This window comes from Cygnus olor, chromosome 1 (genome assembly GCF_009769625.2).
Source record: "Cygnus olor isolate bCygOlo1 chromosome 1, bCygOlo1.pri.v2, whole genome shotgun sequence".
Lineage (NCBI taxonomy): Eukaryota > Metazoa > Chordata > Aves > Anseriformes > Anatidae > Cygnus > Cygnus olor.
In genome coordinates this window covers 131,837,186-131,861,121 of record NC_049169.1, presented here as the reverse complement: position 1 = coordinate 131,861,121, position 23,936 = coordinate 131,837,186, and the positions used below count along the sequence as shown (strand labels likewise).

Sequence of the window (23,936 nt, the reverse complement as noted above, 5' to 3'; positions counted from 1 at the left end):
TGTGTTTTCTGGAATTTTGAGAAGTACAGACTATTCAATCAGTAGAAATGTGCTTGCATCCATGGATGTCTGCCCTTAGCATCACTTCGGTGCCACCTCAGAAAGCACCGAGTTTTACAGATGGCTTTAGTAGCTGGTATGCTGCCTGCATTTTGCTCTCTAAGTTGTATGCATAGTCTTTGTTAGTCTCTTCCAGGGAGTTTGAGTTTTGGCTCTGGTATTTTTTTCCCCCAACAGGATGAGGATCAGTGTTCCAATTCAGTCTTGACTATTTGTTTAAGTTTAGTGTATTTATGACTGCTGTATTGTTGAAAGGAGTTAGTTTTATGCAGACAGTTATTTTTCCCCAACTTTTGCAGGAATTGGAAAGACTAATGCAGTGCATTAGTAACAAGATGCATTGCTCAGTATATGGCCAGAGGGAAGGAGGGGGGTCTAGACCAGTCATACCTATAAAACTTAAGCTTCCGTTAAAATGCAGCAGAGCAACAAGGTTTAACTGGGTGTGAAGTGAGTATCCTTGCCTCGGAAGGCTGTTCTGAAAAGAGACAGAAAATAATCAGGCTGAAAAGCAGCACCGCTGAAAAGTGATTAAAATACCTTGTTAATTTTTTGCTTGTTGCCCTTTCGATAATGGTGGCAGGAAAAAACATCTAGTAGTGGTAATTTCTTAAGGGGAAAGGGCAGGGAATAGATTTAATTCAGTATGAACCAATTCATGTAATCAATGGTATCTTCATTGTACTCTAGCCAACTTGATAATTTTGCCCTCAAATTCTAACTAACTTCTCTAGGATGTTAAAAATTTGGGATCAGACTTTCAACTGTGACTACGAGGAGGGAAGGGGTGGACTAAAGGGGTACCTTCACTCTTCTGACAGCTTCCATCTTTGGTAATTCCTTTCTGTCATGCTCAGGCAGAATGGAATTAGAAAATCTAAATTGTATGAATAAGAGTCATGTGGATTTAGCTCTGGGAAGAGCTGAGAGTGGCAATGCATGTAAACATATGAGTTCACTTATGAGGGGGAGGTAAGACCTGCAAAAGGAAGCTAGACAAGGGTCACAGCAAAGAAGATAGGTTTTCCTGGCAGCAGTGGCAGACTAGGAAATCTTTTCTCCAAATTAGTTATTTGGCTGTGGTATAAGTACAAGGTGAGGGAGGAAGAGGGAGTACTCCCTTATTTTTTATTTTTTTTTCTCAGCTGCCTTCTTGCTTAATGGGTAGTAGTAAAAGATTTTTAGAAAATGATACAGCACAAGAATGTGTGGAGCAGAGTAAGTACATAAGAGTCATTACCACATTTTTCTTGGAATTTCCTGTCATGCTTGTATGCTCCCCTGCCTTCCCCGTGCTCTGCTGTTTCCCTTTCAGTTCACTCAGGTTTCTTAATAGCCTTTGAGTGGTAAATTTTTGAAGTCATGGTCTCTGAAGCAGACTTTAGTCACAAAGTTTTCAGCTCACATTAGGCATCTGCTGTCTGGAATAGCAATCGTGGTTTAGTCTGCTTCATGGCCTTCCTTTTACTGGATCTCCTGAAGTGTTGCTCAACTCAACTAAGCAAGCAGGCTTCGAGTGCCTCTGAAATCTGTGCATTTTCTCTTTCATACTACTTGGAGATTGAATCACTAGATTTTTCAGTAATGAGAAATACCTGAAATTGTTGAGAAGAGTGTGCCTCAAATTTTGCTGATCAATTCTGAAGTTCAGAGGACAGTGGTATCTGCCATCCTCACCTCAAAGACTTGGGGTCTCACTGCTGGTTAGATTTCTCTCAAAAGTAATTTTGAAGAAAGTAGGTAAATTGGACTTAAAGAAACTTAAAGTTCAGATGCTTCCTCTGCTAGTAACCACAGAGAGTTGTGAAACAGAGAATTCTTTCTGTAACAGGGCTTCATATCAACTCTGCGAGGCAGGCAATTTTCTGTATGGCAGGTAATTTTCTGTGTGAAACGAAGCATCGTGTCCCTTCTGGCAGCACTAGGTAGAGCTTAACTTTAAGCAGTCAAAACTGCTTTATGCTCTGTACCAGAAAGGCTTTTTGGAAATGTTAATGCTTTTTCTCCTCCTTCCTCTGCTTTTCCTGCAGTTCATTTAATCTGTATCTCTGATATTTCTGTGGCTTTTCTGGTGTTGCATGTGGAACATTAAAATCTACATTAGAGTTAGACTGGTTCTTATTTGAAAAAAGAGAGAAACCGGGTGGAGATTTTAATTGCAGTTAGTATGAAAAAAATAGTTTTTGTGAGCATATTGTAGAGGATATGTTTTAAAATACAATAGCTATCTCCTTTTGCATAACTTTTGTTTAAAGGTTGTTTGGTCAATCAATCATTACACATTTTAGTAGTTCATTTCCTTCATGAATTATTCTCTTAAGTAGCTCCCAGGGTATTGTTGCTTTTTAACCAGTCTTAACAAATAAATGGATTAATTTGGTGTTTTTGAAAGATATTATCCATATCAAGTTCCCGTGTTGTGTCTTAACGTTTCATGAGCAATGAAGGAAGTGCTCATATTGCAGATTACTGTTACTGGGAATTACAATACCATTGTTTGGCAATGGGTATTTAGAAGTGCTTTTGAGGTCTTGGTTTTTCATTTGTTGTATACTTGACTTTCTTAGAAAAGAATAAAACTTTTTCAATGAGCTTTGTCCTTCCCCCGAACGTTTGAAGGTTCTTTAAGATATGGACCCTGGCACCTAAATGAACTCTTCCTAATTGAGATGCTGTTATAAGATGTGTATGTAAGTTCTTTTCATGTTTATTACAGTTGTATAGTTGAACACAGACACCTTATAAAATGCCAGAATTAAGGTTCGCTATTAAATTGTTGTGAGACAGTCTTAATTTATGTGGTTGCGTTCTGTTGTGTTGGCTTTTTTTCCCCTAAAGAGCCTTGCCACAGTACATTAAAAAACTTGATTAATGGTTTGTTACCAATAGTAGGAGGTCTTGCTTGCCTCCCTTCTCCTCTGCATTGTCTTGAACTAGTAGTGAATCACAAAATACCCTGAGTTGGAAGGGACCCACAAAGATCATCAAGTCCAACTCTTGGCTCCAGACAGGACCACCCAAAAATCAGACCATGTGTCTGACTGCGTTGTCCAAATGCCTCTTGAACTCCGGCAGCCTCGGTTCTGTGACCGCTTCCCTGGGGAGCCTGTCCCAGTGCCCGACCACCCTCCGGGTGCAGAACCTTTCCCTAACACCCAGCCTGACCCTCCCCTGTCCCAGCTCCATGCCGTTCCCTTGGGTCCTGTCGCTGTCCCCAGAGAGCAGAGCTCAGCGCCTGCCCCTCCGCTCCCCTCGTGAGGGAGCTGCAGGCCGCCATGAGGCCTCCCCTCAGCCTGCTCTGCTCTGGGCTGAACAAACCAAGGGACCTCAGCCGCCCCTCATATGTCCTTCCCCTCCAGACCCTTCGCCATCATAGTGCTATGAAGTGATAGCATTGTGCAGAGGTGGTGGAAGTCTGTGAAGAGGGCAGGGATCTCTCCAGTTCAGTGGTACCAAGCTGGTAATTCAGCTTTTGTGCAAACTGCAGTTGGAGTTTACGGAATAATTGGAAGTGGGCGATTTTGCAGAGTGGAGTGGACAGGGGAGAGAAGCTGTGATCTGCCCTGGGTTTTCAGAGCAGAGGGACGTAGAGGATGGCATCTGACATTGGCTAAGCTTGTCCTTCCCTGTCCTGTTGGTGAGGCCGTGCTTTCTTTTCCCCTGTGATGTTCAGGTCCAAAAGGGATTGGATTGGGAGTGGAGGAAGAAACTGTCTTCCTAGTCTGCTCCTGGGCACAGAGTAAGGAGCAAGGGTGTGCTGGAAATGTTTTTTCTGTAGCAGCTCTGTGCAGCTGAGCAAGCTCAGTGATGTCCTAGCACACGGGGGTTGGGTGGGTTTGTAGCCAGCAGAGGTCTGGAGACGCCAGTGCATGTTCTGCGGAGTTTAAATTCTGTGGAGTTTAAACAGGGCTTTTGCATTTCACAGGGTTACACTGAGCATGTGCAAGAATACGTTCCCACCCTTCCACTCCTTTGTGCCTTGGCCAAACTTGAACATTTTTCCACAAGGATAGCAGGAGACCTGAAAAATGCAGATCCCAGTATTAGTAGTGGAGAGATTGTCTGTGAAGCTGCTGTGGGAATTCTAGCATGGGGGTGGAGAGGGACAGCATTTTTTCCTCTGTTTTATTCTTTCCAATGGCTAAGCTGCTTTAATTGAAGCTTCTCACAAGAGATGAGAATGAGACACACCCCCAAGAGAGAGAACTTCAGCCAGAACAATGTCAGTCTAGCAAAATTAGAAGCAATCAAAAAATTTCCTAACGAGGCGAAGTCTTATGAAGCATACCAGGCTTCCTAATGAATGGATGGCGCTGCTGTAAGGTAATGTGTAGATGATACAATTTTACATCAGACTGGTATCAGGATTCCTCCTATTTTTTTGTTGTTGGTCTTCAATACTTCGATATAAACAGTTCAGATACTTACACTGCAATGTACATCTTTTTTGATATAAACAAACAGTTCCCTTACCAATATGGAAAATATGCTGTAGGTCAACCACGAGATGTTGGGCTAGATGCAAGCATTACCAGCTGAAGTTTTGTGGCAAGTATTATGCAGAAGGTCAAGTAGTTGATGACAGTGGTTCTTTCTGACCTTAAAATATGGACCTGGTCAGCTGGGATTGTGCTGTGCTGTGACAGCAGAAGTCAGAGGCTTCCTGTGGCTTCTGACTTCCCTGAAGGCTAAGGGCCGTGAAGGAAGGGACCCGAACCTGGCCTTCTGTGGCTCTTACTCTCTCCTTCATAGTTATGGAACTGTTCTTGAATGGGGAATTGAAAGCTTTGTCCTGAAAATATCCGTGTTGTCTAACTGCAAAGTAATACTTAAATACAGAAGTATAAGCAAGTACAGAAGATTACCCGCAAAATATATATAGTCCTGTCTGCAGTGCAAAGGGCCTTTGGGTGAGCAGTATCCAAAGGTATACTTTCTAACACCTACACCTTCTAGAGGGACTTGTCATTTACAAACAGCAACAGTAATGCAAACCACACAAGTCAGTTTCCTGAGTTGCTGTAAATGGAAGCATGTTTTTAACACTCCTTCTTTTTTAACACAAATGTAGGAAGCTGGCAAAGTAGCTAATTTCAGTGCTCTAGAAAAGTTTAAAGGGAAATAACTTACGGAAACGGAAGCCTCTATTTTTAACTTTCTCAGTCATGGGAGATGGGGAGGAAGAAGAGGAGGCCATCTACTGTTGAAGTCTCATTAGTATGTTATCATATAAGCTTAATCAAAATTTCCACTGCTTTTTAAGTGAGGAGCTACTTGTTAAGTGTGGATGTTCAGTTATGTGCAAATTTAAGATCAGTGTAGATCTGAGGACATGTGCTATAATTGTGCTTTATCTCTTGTGGATTTTTTTTCTTTTCCCATTTTGTGCTGAAAGTTTATAGTCTAAAAATACATGTCGTGCTGTTTTTCTCTTCAATTTAGTTTATTATACTAAAAATATTTTTTTCTAGTAAGTTAAATATTTTTTAATTTGGGGTTTGAGCAGGTTGTCCTTTTTCTTTTCTTTTCTTTTCTTTTCTTTTCTTTTCTTTTCTTTTCTTTTCTTTTCTTTTCTTTTCTTTTCTTTTCTTTTCTTTTCTTTTCTTTTCTTTTCTTTTCTTTTCTTTTCTTTTCTTTTCTTTTCTTTTCTTTTCTTTTCTTTTCTTTTCTTTTCTTTTCTTTTCTTTTCTTTTCTTTTCTTTTCTTTTCTTTTCTTTTCTTTTCTTTTCTTTTCTTTTCTTTTCTTTTCTCCTTTATTACCTTACTATTCTTCATAAACACTGCATTATTTGTCTGGAATTCTCTATTTTCACAAAATATTTTTTATTCCTGTATTTTAGCAAACATGCAACAGTGAAGTTATGAGCAATTCCTCATAATACTTGGAAGTACTTTATTGGTCTAACTTGAAACTTAAATACAATACATTGCATAACTGCTGGCAACCATAGAAGTAATAACATCAAACTTCATAACTTCAACCTCTTGAAAAGTTTCATATGAACATAAATCTGTATAATTGTCTTTTTCTTGAGGATATATTACTAAGTCGCTGAATTGATTGGGGAATATATTGCATTAGTTTGCATAGTCAGCATTAAGGAGGACTGTAGAGGCAGTTGGATTTGGAGATTTGGAGAATCGTAATATCATTGGGATAACTAAATACTGGGAAAACATGGGCTAAGTTTTCCTAAAAGCATGAAAAATGCTGGTTGCCAGGGTGGCAAACCTGGAGTGTGGAAGCAGTTGTAAACAGGTCTTAAAGTGTTAAGAATTTAAGTGTGTTGAGACTTTCCCTCACCCCGCTGTCCGTATGAATGTTATGTGTTTGTAGCTTATGCATTTGCATTTGTGACTGCAAGTAGAGAATGTTGAGAATAAAAAGCTTAGAAAGTATATAAACTGACATATCAAGTACAAATAATTTGACAGCTACATATATAATTTTAAAGCAAAGGCAAAGAGTGAGCTGTGGGAAGAAAATGTAGCAAGGCTGCAAATCACTGCAAATCCATTGCTCTTTTCTAGACTGTTACTGGGCTTTAAAGAAGTAATTTTTTTTAATTCTTTTTAGCAAGGGTGTTATTGCTCCAATAGTATAAAAGAGCAAAGATGTTAGGGAGATGTAATCTTTTGTTGCATCTCTTGATACATTTGGAAAATAGAAAAACCTATTAAGGGAAAATTTGCTTAAAATGGGACTGTTTTCTGACCACCTTTAGTGTCTTAAAGGTAATGACTAAAAATTTTTTTAATAAAGGTTAAAATATGTTTTGCTGGATCTTTGAAGTAAGTAGGTGAATTAAGAATTCCTGTAACTGTGCTAACATACAGAGTATTCGCTAATTACTTGTCCATCGCCACCTCTAGGCAGCTGAAGCACGCACCCATATCTGCCTGACTAAGGGTCTCTAACTTCTGGAGGAGTGAAGAAACCTTCAATAATGAGGTGACTGCTGTAGATCACTGCTTGCAAGAGATGGAGTCTGAAACCAAAAGCATCAAATATCCTGTCAACATATTTTCTCTCCAGTTGCTTAGAGCTAAATTGAACTTGGTAACTCTTCAGAAAAAGTTACTGAAACGGTGTCCTTGGATTGTCCCCGTGTCACATTGGTTGCATTCTCTCCCACTTGCTTTGTTAATGGAGTTGAGGCTGAAGAAGCAGTCTGGAAAGCCTGCCTTGTGGATCTGCTGCATAATTTGGGCAGGGTCTGCTGGAGCGCCATGTGATGTCTTTGATGGCCCATGGCTGCCCACCGAGGGGGGCATGGGCTGAGGGTGTCTGCACTGGGGACCCTTCTACAGGCAGAGGTGGTGCGTGACAGTGCAGTACCATGTTAGAAGACGTTGTGCAGAAGTGGTACAAGAGCCTGTAAAACTTGCAGGATTGTAGTAATCAAACGAGTCTGAGAAATGCTGTACGTGGTACTTTTAGAAAACATATAGGACTGTCTTTTTTGAGCGGGCTGGAGGAGGAGCAAAGGTGTTCTCAAAGTTCAAATGAGAAACTCCTGTCTTGAATTTCTAATATTAGCTGGCAGTGTAGAGTTTTCAGGGCGTGAGGCATTTGTTTACTGTCTTACCTCACAATTTGTTTTCAATAGGATGTATGCGAAGTCATGGTGTGCATAGCCTTTTGGCACTTATCTACACATCACTTTGTTCAGAGACTTGAAAAGAATGGTCTCTTGAATATATATTTTTCCAACCATTGTTTTATACTCAGTCCAGTTGCATTTACTTTTTCCTCCCATTGTTAGTCGCTTTCTGCTTTATTCTCTAGAAACTGTTTGGTAACTTTAAAAATGTGTATTGTCTTTTATAAGTATCATTAAGTGATACTTATTGGTGGAAGTGGTTTTATGAAATTAATTTCGGTACAGTTTAATTGAATATACTCGAAGTATAGTAAGTTCTAGCAAGATTGGGGCTTAAAACATTTTAAAACATCAAATTACTTATTTTTTTCGTAGGAGTGCTAAGCTTCGTTGTGCACATAGACATGACAGATGTCTGGTTTTAATACCATTAAACTTAAATTTACCTCTAGGGGAACACTAGTTAAGCATAGTTTGGCTGCAATGTATTCTTCTCTTAGACTACAGAAGTATAAAATGCCTTTAGCATCATGTTAGTTGGCCTGTTTTCTAGCATGATGGGTTTTCTCAGTGTATGAAAAGGGTTTTCTTTGGTTAATATGCAGTTGTAGACCACATCAGGATGTAATTGTACGTATACCTCAAGATTCTGCTGCTGACCACTGTGCATCTCCAACTACTCGCCTGCTAGTCAGACCAAAGATTGCTGTTTAACCTAACGAAGATACTCAGTTTTGCTGACTGACTTGTCTTTTGTGTTTGTAAGCTATAATCAATTCACAAAAGCATTTTACAGCACTGTCTTTCTTTACTGAAAAATGTTTAAGTTAAGCCTTGTCTCTGTCACTTGACACCTTAATGGTATGTGGACAAATTAGTAAATATGTATTGCGTCTTATATGTTTATTTCCAGTCCTAGCTAGTTGGTAAAGAAAGATAAATATAAGGATTTAAGAGGGGAGAGGGGGCCTTCAGCAGGGCATGGCAAACTGTAGCACATGTACAGAAACTTGAATTACCGGTGGCTGTTATAACATTTTAGAAAAATCCGATGTCAAAATTCTGAAGAACAGTTTAGCTTAGTAAGGTTAGATTTAGTCTAGTAAGGTTAGATTTAAGGGTAACGAGCTAGTCAGCAATTGCTGGCATAATCTTTTGGATGTAGGATATGTGGAGTTAGTGAGAGAACATAGTAGATAGGAAGGCAGCTGTGAAGACCTTCCCTGTTTGCTTCTGTATTACTCCAGAGATAGCCAAGATACCTTAATAATATAGAAATCAAGGAGGCAATGTAACACTGAGCACGTGGTAATCTTTTTATTTTTATTTTTCAATTTAAATTTCAATCAGTACTGCAAGAATCTGCAGGCAGTATTTCACTGCGTGGCAGCATATAAGGCCATTTTATATATATATATTTTATTGAAATATCAAGCTTCTTTTGATGCTTTCTTTTCTCTTAACATTGAACTCCATGGGCTTGAATTTGGACTTTTATGCCCCATTTTTGTTTTCCTTGTCTGCTGGGGACATTCCTTTTCCTGCCCTTTTCGTCATCTTCCTCATTTGATCTCCTCCTGTTATTGCTCAAGTGCAAAGGGCTTGTTAGGAGAACTTGCTGGTAGGGTCTGGCAGATGCACGTTTTCATCTTTGCTCAGGTGCCTTCAATTAGGAAGGTACAGGTGTTTCCTCTTCATCTGGTGTTTGCACACAGAAGTTGTGACCAACAGGCAGAAAGAAGGCAACAATTTTGTGAGCACGTGCATATGCTTTCACACAAACACATACAGTCCTCTGTATAAGGGTGTGGCAATTCATCACCTCTTCCTGTGGCTCTTCTAGGATGGTTCACTTAACCGGTGGACAGGATTGTGCCCAAGTAAGCTTGTCAGAAATTGGAGTTCTCAAACTGGAAGAGTCATGGCAAAGCTAAGCACACAACCACCAAACAGCATGTTAGACCAAGCTGAAGCTAGGAGTAGGCTTTGATGTGTACTGAGGGTGTAAAAATTCAGGCGGCTGCGTGACTTGCTCTTCTCCAGCAGAAGGTCGCAGAATTGTGGCTGGCAGGATGGAAGAAAAAGAGAGATCTGCAGGGCTGACGTTTACTAATTAGGACCTGAATTACCAATAGCGTGTAGTTGGAAAATACTGTTATTCACAGAAATTGGAGAAAAAGATATAACGTTGATGCAGTATCAATAAAACTAGAACATGGCTTTACTTGCCTGCTCTAAAGCTGTGCTGTGTCAGGTCAGGTGCAGTGTTATGTTAGGCTTCCAAATTGGATACAAATGAAGCATTGGATACATACCGTTTCAGAAGCTAGTTGCAGAGAAGCTAAACTTGTATCACCGTTGGAACACTTCTAAAATAACTAGAATCTGAAGAGCAGTCACTAACAGAGCTATGACTACAGCTCTGCCGTATTTTTTGCTTTTATCTACTTGCATATCTGAGTATAACCTGTAGTTTAACCCATTGTGTGGATGAAGTTTTACTAAATTTTTACAGAAATAATACTGATTAAATAATACTTTGTGTTTAACAATTCATGTAAATGAGTTATACATAAATAACATTCGTAAACACATCTTTACACAAGCGTATCTCAAGATCCCCATTGTCCTGGTTATTCTTACACAGCTGTAGAAATTCAGCTTCGTTCTCAGATTCCAAAGTTCCTGATCAAATTTCCCAATTTCCCTTATCTTTCAATCTTGACTTTCGATTGTTATCTCTTCTTTTAAAGGTTTCTTCTGACATACGTCCTTGAGAAGATCTTATAAATATTTAGAGATTTTGAGTAACCATGGCAGCTTTATTAGGATTGGCAAAGGAAAAATTGTAAATATCTTGCATACAATTGTTTCTGGCTAAGAACATACTGAATGCAGAGGTCCAGTTTGACATCAGTTGGTAGAACTGTAGTCTCCCAATTTTCCCCCATAACTGTCTTAACTGCTGCATACTGTCTGGTGGTCTCTTATGGTGTATTACCGGGCTCCGTATGTACTTCTGTTTTCTGGTCTGAGATGTCAACACACCTGCTGCTAATCTTAGGTTTTGGCTGCCTGCTTTGTACAGTTGCCCATAACTTAAGGCTCTGTGCATACACAAACGAAACATGTTTTAAAGTGCTCATCGACCCATCTGTCCACATTTTTTATTGTTTATCCTCTGTAAAGACAGCAGATACTAGAAACAAAAGTTTTCTTAAGAGCACTGACTGTTAACCCAGCTATGATTTTTGGAGGAGGAATTCCACTTGTCTTGATGAAATGCTGGCATATTTTCAGCAAGAATTTACGATAATATTTGTGTCCTGAATTTGGATATGGATCATTGCTGCTGCTGCTAAGATATGGATAGCTGCTTGGAAAACTTGGCTGTGTGGCATATTTCAGTAGTTCCTGAACAGACAGATAAATTATACTGCAACTTCAGTATAGATGCAACTGGAGCTCACATACTCTCGTATGTTTCAACATACTAACCCAGGCTTTCTTTCCTGCTTTGGTTTTTGGAAGTATGATAAAGGATAAAAATAAAAGTGTATTATTTATCTGCTGCTTGTTAGTAAATGTTTATTGTTTCTGTAAGAGTGAACAGAAAATAGATTAGGAGTCCTCAGGTGCATTTCTTATAGATGTCTGAAGTAGGCAATGTAAGCTTCTATTATTTCTTTTGAAGCTAACGAATTGTATAGCTTATCTCCTATTCGTACAGGTAACAGTATTTGCATCACAAAATCTACCTGTTCAGGGTTTTTATGGCTACCTACTATGTTTTGAATTTTATGTAGCATAGAGCATGTTATGTGTGGTGGACATTTTTCATCTAAAATGTGTATAATACCTTGCCTGACAGAAAAGTGTTAATGAGATTAAAAAAATAAAAAGTGAGGGGGTTGACTACCACAAAAAAAAGTGAATTCTTTTTGGTTTTGAGTCAGTTGGTTCAATGTAGTGCATAAAACAGGACACAATGATACGAAGAAATGTTTTCAGAAACGAAGTATTCCTTTCAGGTTTAAGGTGCCAAAATAGAGTATGAGGGCAGTCTGGTCATTGCATTGCACTTTTATAGCACTATTTCATTTTTTTTCCTTTTTTCCTGATTTTTTTTTCTTCAATACAAGGTCAGAAAAGAGGTAGATAGCTGGCTATCACTTATCTTTTCTTCCTGTACTTTTGCAATACATGATATGAAATCAACCAGTGATGATAAGAGAGTGTGGTCCTTGTCACAAAACCTGATCTTTTCAGCGAAACCTCTTGCTTTGTACTTAATTTCATTCATGAGGTGGTCTGTGGCAGTAAAAGCCTTTTCCTGCAGATCTCCCTTGAGAGGTGATGCCTGGGCATGATTGTGTGCCACTTGTTGATCCTGTGGTGCTGTTCCATATAAGCTCAGGTGATTACAAAATGAGAGCATGGATGGACTGAGGAATAGGGTGGCTGATGAGGTTACCTACCATCTATGCTGCCCTGCTGTACAGACATTAGAGCTGCTTTCTGACCAGATTCTGCAGCGCTGTACTTTATAAGCTGGGATTAGAAGAACCTGCTGCCAATTTGTTTACCATTGCTTGTAAGCGGTGGCAAACCATGGCTTGGGCTTGGGAGGCGATTGACAAATAGCTCAAATGTTTGCAGGAGTGAAGTGCTTGTCAGCTGTCACAGCATAGGTCGTCCAGGTTTGAAATAAAGTGCCTTAAGGGCAGTTAACTTTTTGTATGGAAACAAGTGTTATCTAATAATAAACAGACAATTTTCTCCATGCATAAAGATGTTGATTCATTACTGTAGATGACTAATGCTATCCTGTGTCTTGTTTTGTATCTTGGTGTATACTTTTTTGGCTTATGTTACTGTAAAAATCATTGAATCACATACACTGACTTGACACTATTATCAGTTTTCATGTCCTTATTGTTTTAAAAAGAACGTAAATTACTGCAAAATGCAGTGTGGTCTTCAGAGGAATGAATTTCAAGTGTCCTTTAGAAGATTTGGAGCTGCTATTTCCTTGCTCTAGGGTGTTTTATTTTGAGGGGAAGTACGTCCTAGGGATGACTTCGAATACAAGTTACCTTCTTCAGGTCTTTGTCCTGAGCACAGGATTGCATTTGTGCAAGTTTCCACTTGGCTGTCTGTACTGTGGATTTATCTTTCTGAAGGACCGTGTAGATGTTCATAAAGTTACTTTATTCAGAACACGAGATTGAATTAAGTGGTAAAATGAATATATGGCATTTGTATTATGAAAAAAAGTTGCAAGGGGGTTTTATCTTGAAAATATACATAACATATATAACATACATACAATATACATAACGTTTGGTGAACTTCATTGTGCTTTTGACTAAGCAGTCAGGACGTACTTTGCTCAACCTTGTTTTGAAATCCAGCTTATTTTAAAGATTTGGAAAGGTCACTTGAACTAAAACACTTCAGGAGAGCTGAGGCTGTTAGGCAGGACGGGCAGTGAGGAGAACATGGTGTCTTCTGGAGCACAGTAGGACGGGCCCCAGGGTTCCTGATGGCACCTGCTAGTGTAACTCGGTAAATGGCTCCGGTTTCGAGCTGTCGAGAGGGCCCCTTGCCTCGTCACCAGTGGGACATGCATGTTAGGGGTACGTGCCCCTAACACTGGGTGGTTTCTCCAGAGGGCCCTGTGGGCTGGGGCTGCGAGAGGCTGTGGGTGGCCTCAGGGCTTCCTTCTCCAGGGAAGTCCTCAGGCCTGGGGTGCCCCGCAGGCCAGGCTGGAGCTGCCAGGGCGAGGTGCCTTCAGGACTGGAGTGTAATTGCTAAAAACTAAACAGCAGCCACCACCCCTGCCCTCCTCCCCATCAGCTGGTAACAGCTTTTCTTGTGAACGTCTGTGGAAAACTGACAACATAAACATCATCTTCCGTTCCTTTTCAGCTTCTTGCTTTTTTTTTTTTTTTTCCTGTGGGACTGGGAGAGATACAAGCTACAGTACAAGGCACGAGGATTAGTTGAAATTTATAGCAAGGGCTGTAATTTAAATGAATATTTGAAAGGAGGTAAGAAAAAAATGTCTGGCAGAAAGCCCTTAAGCATGTGCATGATTTCTCATTTTGCCTTCTCTTTCTTGTCTTGTGACTCTTCAGTAATATACTTGATGTAATACTTTATTTTGGATAAAGTATCGCTAGGTGTGTCAGAATGGTTAATTCTTTTCTAGTTATGCTGTCGTTTTTAAATTGCATGTCATTTATCAGATCTGTCATATAAATTAATACAGTTTTCTAGCCTGTAACGTGGGTTCGTCAGGCAAGAACACTTATCCCATCAGGCTGTTATTCAAACCGAGATTGGCCTTAAGAGACTGTTCCTGCTAGTTGTTTGTTGAGAAGTATCAAATTTTATTACATGTTTTCTGGCTTTGTTCTTGGACCTGTCCAAAATTGGGAACACAACCAAAAGCACCATTGACGCTTGCTGCTCATCCCTTCTTTCCCCCATCTCCAGTGCAAATGGTGGTTTTGATTCAGAACTTGTTGGTTCATTTTCATAACCTGTGAGTTGTAGCCCTTGGGGTTAGTACTTCCCTTCAGTCCTGGCCCGCTTCAGAAGACAAGGTGACCCTGGATGTCATTTAGGCATCTGGGTATTGACTGAGAAATGGCAGCTAGTTTGCTGTGGAGTTCTCACGTTGGAAATGCTTTTATTTATTTATTTATTTATTTCCTGGTCAAGATTTTGCAAAAACAGGCTGTTTGTCTTACTTTGGTTTCTCCCAGGGGAATTTTTGCTCGATTAGGCTTAGTGATCTCGACCAGCTGACTAGCCAGGGCCTTCTGATGTGGCATAAGGGACATGGGAGGCCTGAGGATCTCATTGAGTATGTTCTGAGGCTTTGTGTTTGTAGAGATCTAGTTCCATTTTTGGAATCCCCATCAACAAAATTTCTGCCCCATGCTAGCAGTCAAACTGCCTTGTGGAGAGTATGCCTTTTCTTTGAACCCAGGAAATGCTGTTATTATTTAAAGGTTGAGTTTTTCTGTGGTTTTGGGGAGCAGAAATTAGATTCTATTAATAAAGTATGTTAAAGCTAAGAACAGTTTTGCAGTAATTTATCTAAAATGGTATTTAGTCATTGCCTATTGCCTTTCTTCCCACCCACTCCCCGCCATGAACTGATGGATATGGGGTATTTCTTTAGCTGTTTTATATTCAGAAAGCTGTAGTATTGCATTATGGAAGCCTTCTGGATATGTTTAATGGTTAAAGGTATGGGATAAATTGGCAAGGAAGAGGAAATATGCCTCTTAGAAACTGTTTTACTCAACTGATCAGTTTTATTTTACAGTTTGATTTCTGTATTCTGCTTAGCTTGAAAATTGGTACAGAAAATATTAATGTAAAATTTGGGTATTCAGAAATGCCTTTTACTGCATTCACGTTCCAGACTTCCACTACTTCTTAAAGAAAGCATTTAATTTGGGTTGAGTTAGAGGTGACAGATCCACAGATCAAGACAGTGCTGAAAGATTGTTCTGTCAGCTTAGTTGGCGGTATTTTGGTGATAGGAGTTTTCTTCTGTGCTTTAGTATCTGCTTTTGAAGGGTTTCCGAGACACAAAATAATGGGTGCCTGATGACTGAAGAGCATCGTTATTTTTGGAAAGGAGAAACATTTAAAGATAATGAAGAATTAGCTAAACAGTTTATCTGAATTTATGACTGGCTCTTTGACATATGCAAAATGGGTCCCCATGGACAACGGTCACTTACACCTGGGCTGTACATTCAGTGTCCAAGCCCAGTTAACGTGGCAAGTGGTGCTAGAGAAACTCCGTTTTGGTTGGAAGTTCAGGACCAGCTTATTCATGTTGACCAGACGTCTTCTGGGAGATGATCACTTGTGACAGAAGAAATGCTTTACTTTATTTATTTGCTACTGCGAATGGGTGGCAGAATAGTTCAGGGCAGCCCTGCTTAGTTTGTTCTTTAATTAAAGGTGACAGCACTTCTTTTCTGTTATTGTCTGTCTTTATAATACTTGTACCTTGTGTAGAAGCTGAGAAGATGACCTGTCCTATTTAAGCCAATTGACAAATAAAAAAAAAAAAGGAAAGAGGGGAAAGCAGTATTTCCAAAGATACAAAGTTTCAGTAGTTTGCTGCTGCATTTTGTGGCTGACCTCCAATACACGTATTTTCATCTATTACATTTTTTTTTCTATTTTGGAACCCCCTGATCTCCCTAGCTTTAAAAAAATAACAATCTTGTCCTCAGAGTTGTGCTGGTCAAACAAGAAAGGTGTTTTTTCAATTGACTTAGTTAAACCAGTGCAAAACACAGGGACGACCTTTCAATTCTTATTTTAAACTTTGCATGATTTATCCGATTGATTCACAATTTAGTCACATTCAGACATACATAGCTTGAATATTCTTCAGGCAATGTTACGTTACGTTAAGCTCTGTCTGAAGGAAATTCAAACTGGAACAACTTTGACTATAGTTCAAAATAAGCAACATCAAGTTAATAGCCTTTGTGTCTGAAAGATGGCTTTTTATATGTTCTCTTTCTTGCAAGGTTTCCTTCAAAAGCATTAATTAAACTATTCACACAGGCTTTATAACGTTGGAATGAAAACTGGTTAGACCAGGTGGATTGACGTTCTTTGGTCGCCCTTCTCGAGAAAGTGAGCATTGTACTTGTCATGGAAGTTGGGGCAGTGGTGGGACCATGGAGAGTGATGAATTAAACTTAGTGTAGTGTGAAGGGTTGGAGTATCCCTTGCAGGTTTTATTTAGGAATAAAGGACGAGGGTGTGTTTGTATAACAGGCAAGCATGTCTCATAACTTGTTCCAAAGAAAATCTTGTCCATAGTGTGGTAATTGAGGAACCGGTGTCTAGACTGCTTTGATAAATTGTAAACATGATGTCTTCTGAACAAAACCATGGGAGTTTATGAAAAAATGCTGCATATTATGTCTTTAATACTAGACTGAACTTCACGGAGATCAGAAGTATTTTGACAATATTTGTCCTGCCTGCTAGATCAAATACCGAAAGAATGCATATGGCAACCCACAGTAACATCTTCTTTCTTGAATGCTTTGGATTTACATGATTACATGATGTAAACTATGTATTTGTCAGGAATAGAAAGTCTTTTAAATAGTGGTGCATGAGTTTATGTGCATCTTCATTTTATTCAGCTGTTTATACATGTTTGAGAATCTTTGTACAGAGCTGATCAAAACTTTACAGTTACAAGCTAATGAGGATATATATACATATACACACACTTTTATCCTACTACCATTAGTTTTGAACACTTTAATCTGAAGAATACTAAAATAGTTTTAGGAGACAGGACAGATAAATGTAGCTTTTGTTTGCTGTGTGATGTTCTATGTATTTTGTTAGTGACTGGGTGGTGCACTTACTTGGGTCATTGGAACAGCTCAAATTATATCCATGGCATTATTTCCATCATTTGAAGTCTTTACAACTGAATTTGGTTGGCTTTATTTCAGTGTGGGGAAGTGGAGAAGGACTTGTGTTTCAAAGAAGGACATGTTTGAATTCAGACAAAGCTATTGTTTTATTCAGGCTTTATCAAATGAAGTGAAAATATCAATCCCAATGATCCAGTGTATTTATAAATACAGTCCAAAATTTGGTGTCAGGAGACTTTAACTGGATATTATAATATATGAACAGATTCCATTCTACACCAAATACTACTATGGGCTACTCATATTACGCTGAACTTAAGTCAGTTCCTAAAAGAATGCATGTATTGAATCTCTGCAAAGCTGTCGTCATTCTAGGTATTAAAAATGCCTCAACATACAAATATTGAAGTTGTTGGAACCATATCCCATGTGTAGTTGAAATTGTTATATTAATAGCTTTTCTGTAAAGGAATTTTATTGTAGCTTTTAGAGGGAAACATTATCTTTGCGTTTAAGTGATGATTAAAATGTTTCCCAAAGTGCGCTTTGGGAAGTAGACATGATTCAACTGAATGTTGGGGATTTTTATTTGCATCGCTTGTTTTTCCTATTTTTATTTTCCTTGATGTTCTAGAACAGCATTGCTACATAGTCTTTCTTTAGAATTAATAACCACGTGTTTTCAGTATTCCTGTAAATACCAAAATTGTTGTGGTTTTCAATTACCCACAGGTCTGTCGGGAGTGTGCTCAGGAAGGGGCATGTGTGACATTTTAAACTTTTAGATAGTAGGTGCTGTTACCTGTTAGTTACTGTTTCTGCTCTGGTGCAGTTCAGAACTGTTTTTAGACATTTCTTTATACCCCCTTCTTTATGTTTTGGTGGAGAGGAAGTAATTTGGATGGGTCAGGACCAAAGGAATATCATTAATAGCTGGAAATGTATAATTGAAAATAAATCAATAGCACTATATAACATTTATTTTTTAAGGACAAACAATTATACTGCTTTGACACCTTGAAGAGATTAAAGCCTATAAAGCCTCTAATATTTTTTTAGTAGTGATGAACTCCAGCTTTCACATTTGTATTCTTTGCAATATGGGAGAAAAACTGGCAGGACTGCATGCCATCATAATTAAATTGTTAAACATAGAAACTTGAAGGTAGAAGCTTGTCTTTCCTGTTTGGGGAGTATCTGTCAGCATATTTAAAAACTGTATGTTTGTAATTATTAGCCCATTCCTAAGCAGTATAACTATCTTGTGATCTGATCATGGTGGTATCTTCAAATCATATAATAACTGCACCTTTTGTATTTACATGTGTTTATTTTTGTTTTTACAGGATTACAAAGCCATTGACATTTGCTGACTGTGTTGGTGATGAGCTTCCTTTAGGATGGGAAACTGTTTACGATCAACAGATTGGAGTTTATTATATGGACCACATAAATCGTGAGTAGATGTGTGGTTATTTTTAGGAGCACTAGCAAGCTGATGTTAACTGATGGCACTAACTTTGTTTCCGATACCATTTATGCAACTCATGTTACAGTGAGCGAATGCATGCAAGTAATTTCTTGTACTATCTCTTTCGTCATCTTTCAAATGGGGCACAACCCTTCTTCCCGTTGTAAAGAATTTTATAATCGATGATTGAGATATAGTGTATAAAGTTACTTTGTTTTGCTTTGTCAAACTGTGGACTGTTGGTGGTAATTTTGTTGCTTTTTATATTTATCAAGATTTTCATGTTATACTCTTGCATTTCCTAGCTTTCCATTGATCCATAGTTTATTCTTCTGTCTTAAAAAAAAAAAAAAAAAAAAAAGTATGTTCTGAGAGACAAGTGCTGATTTTTTTTAATTAGAAGCACTATGAAATACAGTAATTTCATTTGCTCTTAAGCAGTGTAAGTTTTATGCTTTAATATAGTTCAAAGTACTGTCAAGAAAGACAGCAGATGACCCTTTGAGAAACTAAGGGAATGATTTCCGTAATTTTCTCTTCTGGACTACTGCTGAGCTTTGTATCACCACGGAACTGTCACATCTGCCAGTTCTACTTTTAAAGTAGTATGTCTTAACTTCACAGCTTTGTAGTGCTGCTGCAGTTACTACTCTACTCTGTTGCTATCATTGAGCATCTTATCACCAATGGGCGAATGCTTTCAATATTGTGGGAATTTACGGTTGATGAGGAGGGAGAAAAGAAAGTAGTTATATGAGCTATCACAGTAATGGTAAATAGTATAGTCTGCAAAAGCAACCTCAATGCTATCCACTTGAAATCTAATCTATTAAAAATAGAAATGTAGAAGTAGTTTTTGCTTTCCTGCCATCACTGGAATTACTTGTGTATTGTGGTTTAACAATTATTTAAAAAACAACAACAAAAAACAACACAACACAAAAACACCAGAAAAACAAATGTTCCAATTATACTGTTTGACCCTCATATGCGCTTATTTGTTGTGAAGGTAACAGGTATCACAAATTAAATAACACTTTTTGAAGAGCTGTTAGTGCACATCATAAGGATAAATAAGCTAGACAATTTAAAACCAACAAATACAAGTAGTTAGGTAATTCTTACAAAAAGTTCAATTTAAAAGAAATAGTAACTTAATGGTTGCTATTTAAATTGTCATGGTAACTTTAGTTAATGCTGAATAAAAAATGAGGTTTACATTGGCGTACATTTGCACCAACATATGTGTGCATCAAGGCACATATTTAAAACCAAACAACAACAATGAAAAACATGAGGATATTGGCAACTGTTTTTTTCGTAATCTTTGTAAAAGGCATATTAGAAGCCACTGTGAATAATGAGTAGAACATGAACTCCTGTTGCAATGCTGTGACTAAAAGAGCTAATAAAGCATCCTACCAATAGGCACCTTTGATAGGAATAACAATCACCATTGCATGCAAAGGAAATCACTCCCTTTTGTTTTTCAGACTTTGTTATTAGCTGTTTTACCACAGACATCAAGTTTGAACTTAGAGTAAGGATATTAATCATTGTAGGCATGTCAGATCTGGCTTGCATTTTTTTTCTATGCAATTCAGAGCAAAAACTGTCAGAGAGAGTCTTTGCAGAGAGAAATTAAATTCCCAAATGATCGATGGGAAGGCACAGAAAGAGAAGATTAATATAAATGGGTCTGAGAACATAAAGCTAAGCGTATTAGGAATTAAATAAAAGTAGTTTATGAACAGAGGGATAGAGACTTCATAGGGCCAGTGCTGAGCTGAGTGAAAGGAATCATTCTGCAATTAACAAGGTTGCAAAATTTGTCTCTTTCATGATAACTAATTACTTGCAGCCCACAGATATTATCCTAAGTGGTAATTCAGCCGTCGCAGCAAAATGGGTTTGTCACCCTTAGGCTAATACAGTGCTTGCATATACAAGCAAGATTTATATTCAGAGGGAAGCCAGAGTTGATATTCTAGCTGGATAATCATTATTCAAACGTTACTGGGATACTCGGTCCAATTTTGAACTGTGGACATCAAAGGTAACAATCAGGATGGCATTAACTTCCTTTGTAGGAGTGAGAACTAGTGACTGGGCTATCACGTGCATCACGGGACGGTGTCAGGCAAGTGGCAGAGGTGGTAGAGGAATGGAAGAAACGTCTTTCCGAAATGAGTCCCTTGCATTGTGTTCTGAATTCTGTCTAAAATACTTGAAATAACAACTTCCAAGTGAAAGCAAAGTTGTTTCTTCAGACCTTCTCAGGCTGCCTTTAGTGACTGATCAGGTTTAAATGCTTTATACAGCACTGGAGCTGTGTTAATTGACAAAACAGTTACCAGTGCTTTGGTTTCAAGAAATCCCGTGAGAAAATGCAAGGAATGATTCAAAGAGATTCTTTTTAAAGTTATAATTATCAGGGAACTGTCATGCTTTGTGCATCCTCTCAGCTTTTTGCCCTTGCCCCTTTTAAAGAAAAACTGCGTCTAATTTTTCCAAGCCTCTTGCTGTATTTGTTTACCCAGAAAGTAATAAAAGGACTTCCAGGCAATAACTTTCCATTTATATTGAACAGAGGAATCTTCTGTAAATCTCAATGGTACTTCCAATCGTGATCTCCATCTTGTTCTGTAAATGCAGTACTTTGTTGACACCCTTACTAAGCTACTCTTGGCTCTTGTCCAACCATTGCTTAAAAAACTGTGGTGGCTGCCAGCCGCAGAATTCCTTTCCCTCCTCCTCAGAGTCTTGGGAGCCTTTGAAGTCTCCTTTAACCAGTTGGGCATTCCCCAGTGGGGGAATAATATATTCTTTGCGTTTGTCTCGGGCTGTACTTGAATTACTATAGTTGTTTTTTGTTTTTTATTTTTAATTGTGTGTAAAGAAACAAAGGAAGTGAATTTTATCATCCAACTTAGCTTTAGTTTCTGTTGTTACATGGCAAACTTATGTAGAAATCCAGGGCAAAGTGAAGCCTCTGTACACATAAAACAGAAGAGAATGTCACTTCTGTACCAGAGAAGTTTTCTGTCCCAGAAGAACGCTGCTAGCTTTTGAGAAGGCTTCTGAAATAATTTGAAAAGTGATGCAGCACCCTGTAGTACAGAACCTCAGAAACGTAATGTTTCAGCCTTGGCTGTTTGTTGAAATTAGAACTATTAATTTTCTATTCCAAAAGAGCTGCTTACTATGATACAGCTTTTCTGTGTCACAAATGTTTATTAATTTCTGCATAGTTTCCATAGAGGTTTAGCAGTTTTAGGAGTATTACATTTGCACAAACTTGAGGAACAGTGATGGATGCGATCGTGTTGCCAGTTATCGTGCCCTCTGTAAAGGATGGGCTGCAATGTGAACTCAGCAGTTTTTTTCTGCTTGCCCTGCATGCAGAGACTGGGCACGTAAACATTTATGGGGACTGGAACAAGTCACGACATATCCTGCCCTGGGCTGCAGAGGTAGTTTAGGGACATAAGACTGGAGGTGCTGCTGGGAACACAGGGTCACTGGGATGTGGGGAATACATTGGAGAAATCACACAGCTGTAGGCACGATCTTCATACTGTTGCAATGTGAGGAGTTGTGGGGAGAGAAAAGTGACGGCTGTTGAGAGAAAAGGTTATTGGGAACATAATACAGAAATTTGTTGGAAGTACCCTTCATAAACTAGCTTTGTGTTTTTTTTTTAATCTACTTTTCAAAAAGTTCTCAAATGGTAGAGCTGGTAGCATGACCATGACACCATTAGAGATCTTAATTTGTTGAGGTCAATCTTTTATAATTTCTTATTTCATCAGAAGCACCAACATTCTGAATTATGTATGCAAGATTAATATTAAACATAACTGGCTTTCATCTCTCATGAGAAACAAAGTTTGGAAAAAATGACTAGGTGCTTGCCTCCCGATTGTGCTGCAGGTTCTGCCACTGCTTTGAATACTGACAGTGCATCTGCAGCAACTTCTTGCCAGTAGGGCTTCAGTCATCAGGAGTTAACACTTAAACGTGAGACTTTACATGGACATCCTCACGTAAAACATGTTTGCTAGCTTGAACATCACCACAAAGACAAAAGCAAGAGAACTAATAACGTTTTTAGAATTTTATCGTATGTGTATTACAGATGTTTCTGGAACTCTGAAGAGATTGCTGTCATGTAGTAGCTTTGAAAATAAGCATATATGGGGACAAATTTTGTACTGGAATCCTATTTTTAATTTGTGTCCAAATACAAAGAGTTCTGAACTCTGGAAAGTGTGAAAGTGCTGTTACTTAAGAGAGTAAAAAAAAAAAAAAAAAGAAATCACCAATGTAAATGTTTTTCTGGATTTGGGATTAAAATACAAATTTTTCTGTTGAATAACTTTGTTCTTGACTAGGCAGGTGTAGTCAGTAACCCTTTCAGGATGTTGAACCTGTGAAGTTATTTGTAATACTGTGAAGTTGTCCCAACTGTCTTTAGGGTTACAGGTTAAGCATTGAGATAACTTCTGCTTCCCAATGTGGTTCTAAGTTTTGAGGTAGTCCTCAGATTTTTCAAGTTGGCTACAATGGAAGGTTACAGTAAAAATACTGTTTTCTTTGGGTATGCTCTCTTTCGTAAAGAAAAGAATCAAATTTAAGTGCCTTTTACATTTCAAAGGGCTTTTCTTACTCTTCCACTCTGCATCCTTCCTTCCTCTTGTCCAGGCTGGAGTGATTTTGAGCACTGTAGTGTTAGGCACACTGGTTGTTTAGCAACACTATGTCCAGATTTTTGAGCATGTTACTCATAAGCTGTGATGTAGACATGTAGAACAAACCTTAACAAAATAATTTGTACTTTGTGGGATAGTGTCTTAAAAGTTTTTTATTCTTTTTTCCTTAGAGCTCACGCAAATTGAGGACCCAAGGGAGCAATGGAGAAGGGAGCAAGAACGCATGCTAAAGGAATATTTAATAGTTGCCCAGGAGGCACTTAATGCCAAGAAAGAGATTTACCAAATAAAGCAGCAGCGTTTTGAACTAGCTCAAGAAGAATATCAACAATTGCACAAAATGTGTGAGGACGACAACCGTTCTTATGCTAGCTGTGAGTTGACTAGCCTTTTCTTGATTTATTGTGAATACATAATGCAACATGTGGGGTAAGAAAGTGTGCAAAGTGTTTTCACCACCATGTTCTGTTCTGAATGAAAACTCTGAAAGCAGAAACGAGGCACAGTCCTTTGACTTTGCTATTCAAGGACTTTGGTTTCCTGTTAGGCCTGTTGGAATATGCCTTTTTAACGTCAAGCAGGGACATACTCCAGCCAGCATCTCTAGCCATCTTGGAGCCAGCTATACTGAAAGCTTCATGAA

At 38.6% G+C, this 23,936-nt stretch overlaps 1 protein-coding gene across 4 annotated transcripts in view; it reads left to right on the top strand.

The window, feature by feature from the left end:
• Positions 1-23,936, top strand: part of WWC3 (WWC family member 3) — a 100,753-nt gene that overhangs the window by 19,895 nt on the left and 56,922 nt on the right. For all 4 annotated transcript variants that reach the window (XM_040533947.1, XM_040533940.1, XM_040533931.1 and 1 more), the window contains exons 2-3: positions 18,457-18,566; positions 23,464-23,667. In XM_040533947.1, coding sequence (XP_040389881.1) covers positions 18,551-18,566; positions 23,464-23,667 — 220 coding nt within the window. In that variant the 5' untranslated portion in view covers positions 18,457-18,550. The remainder of the gene's footprint in view (positions 1-18,456; positions 18,567-23,463; positions 23,668-23,936) is intronic.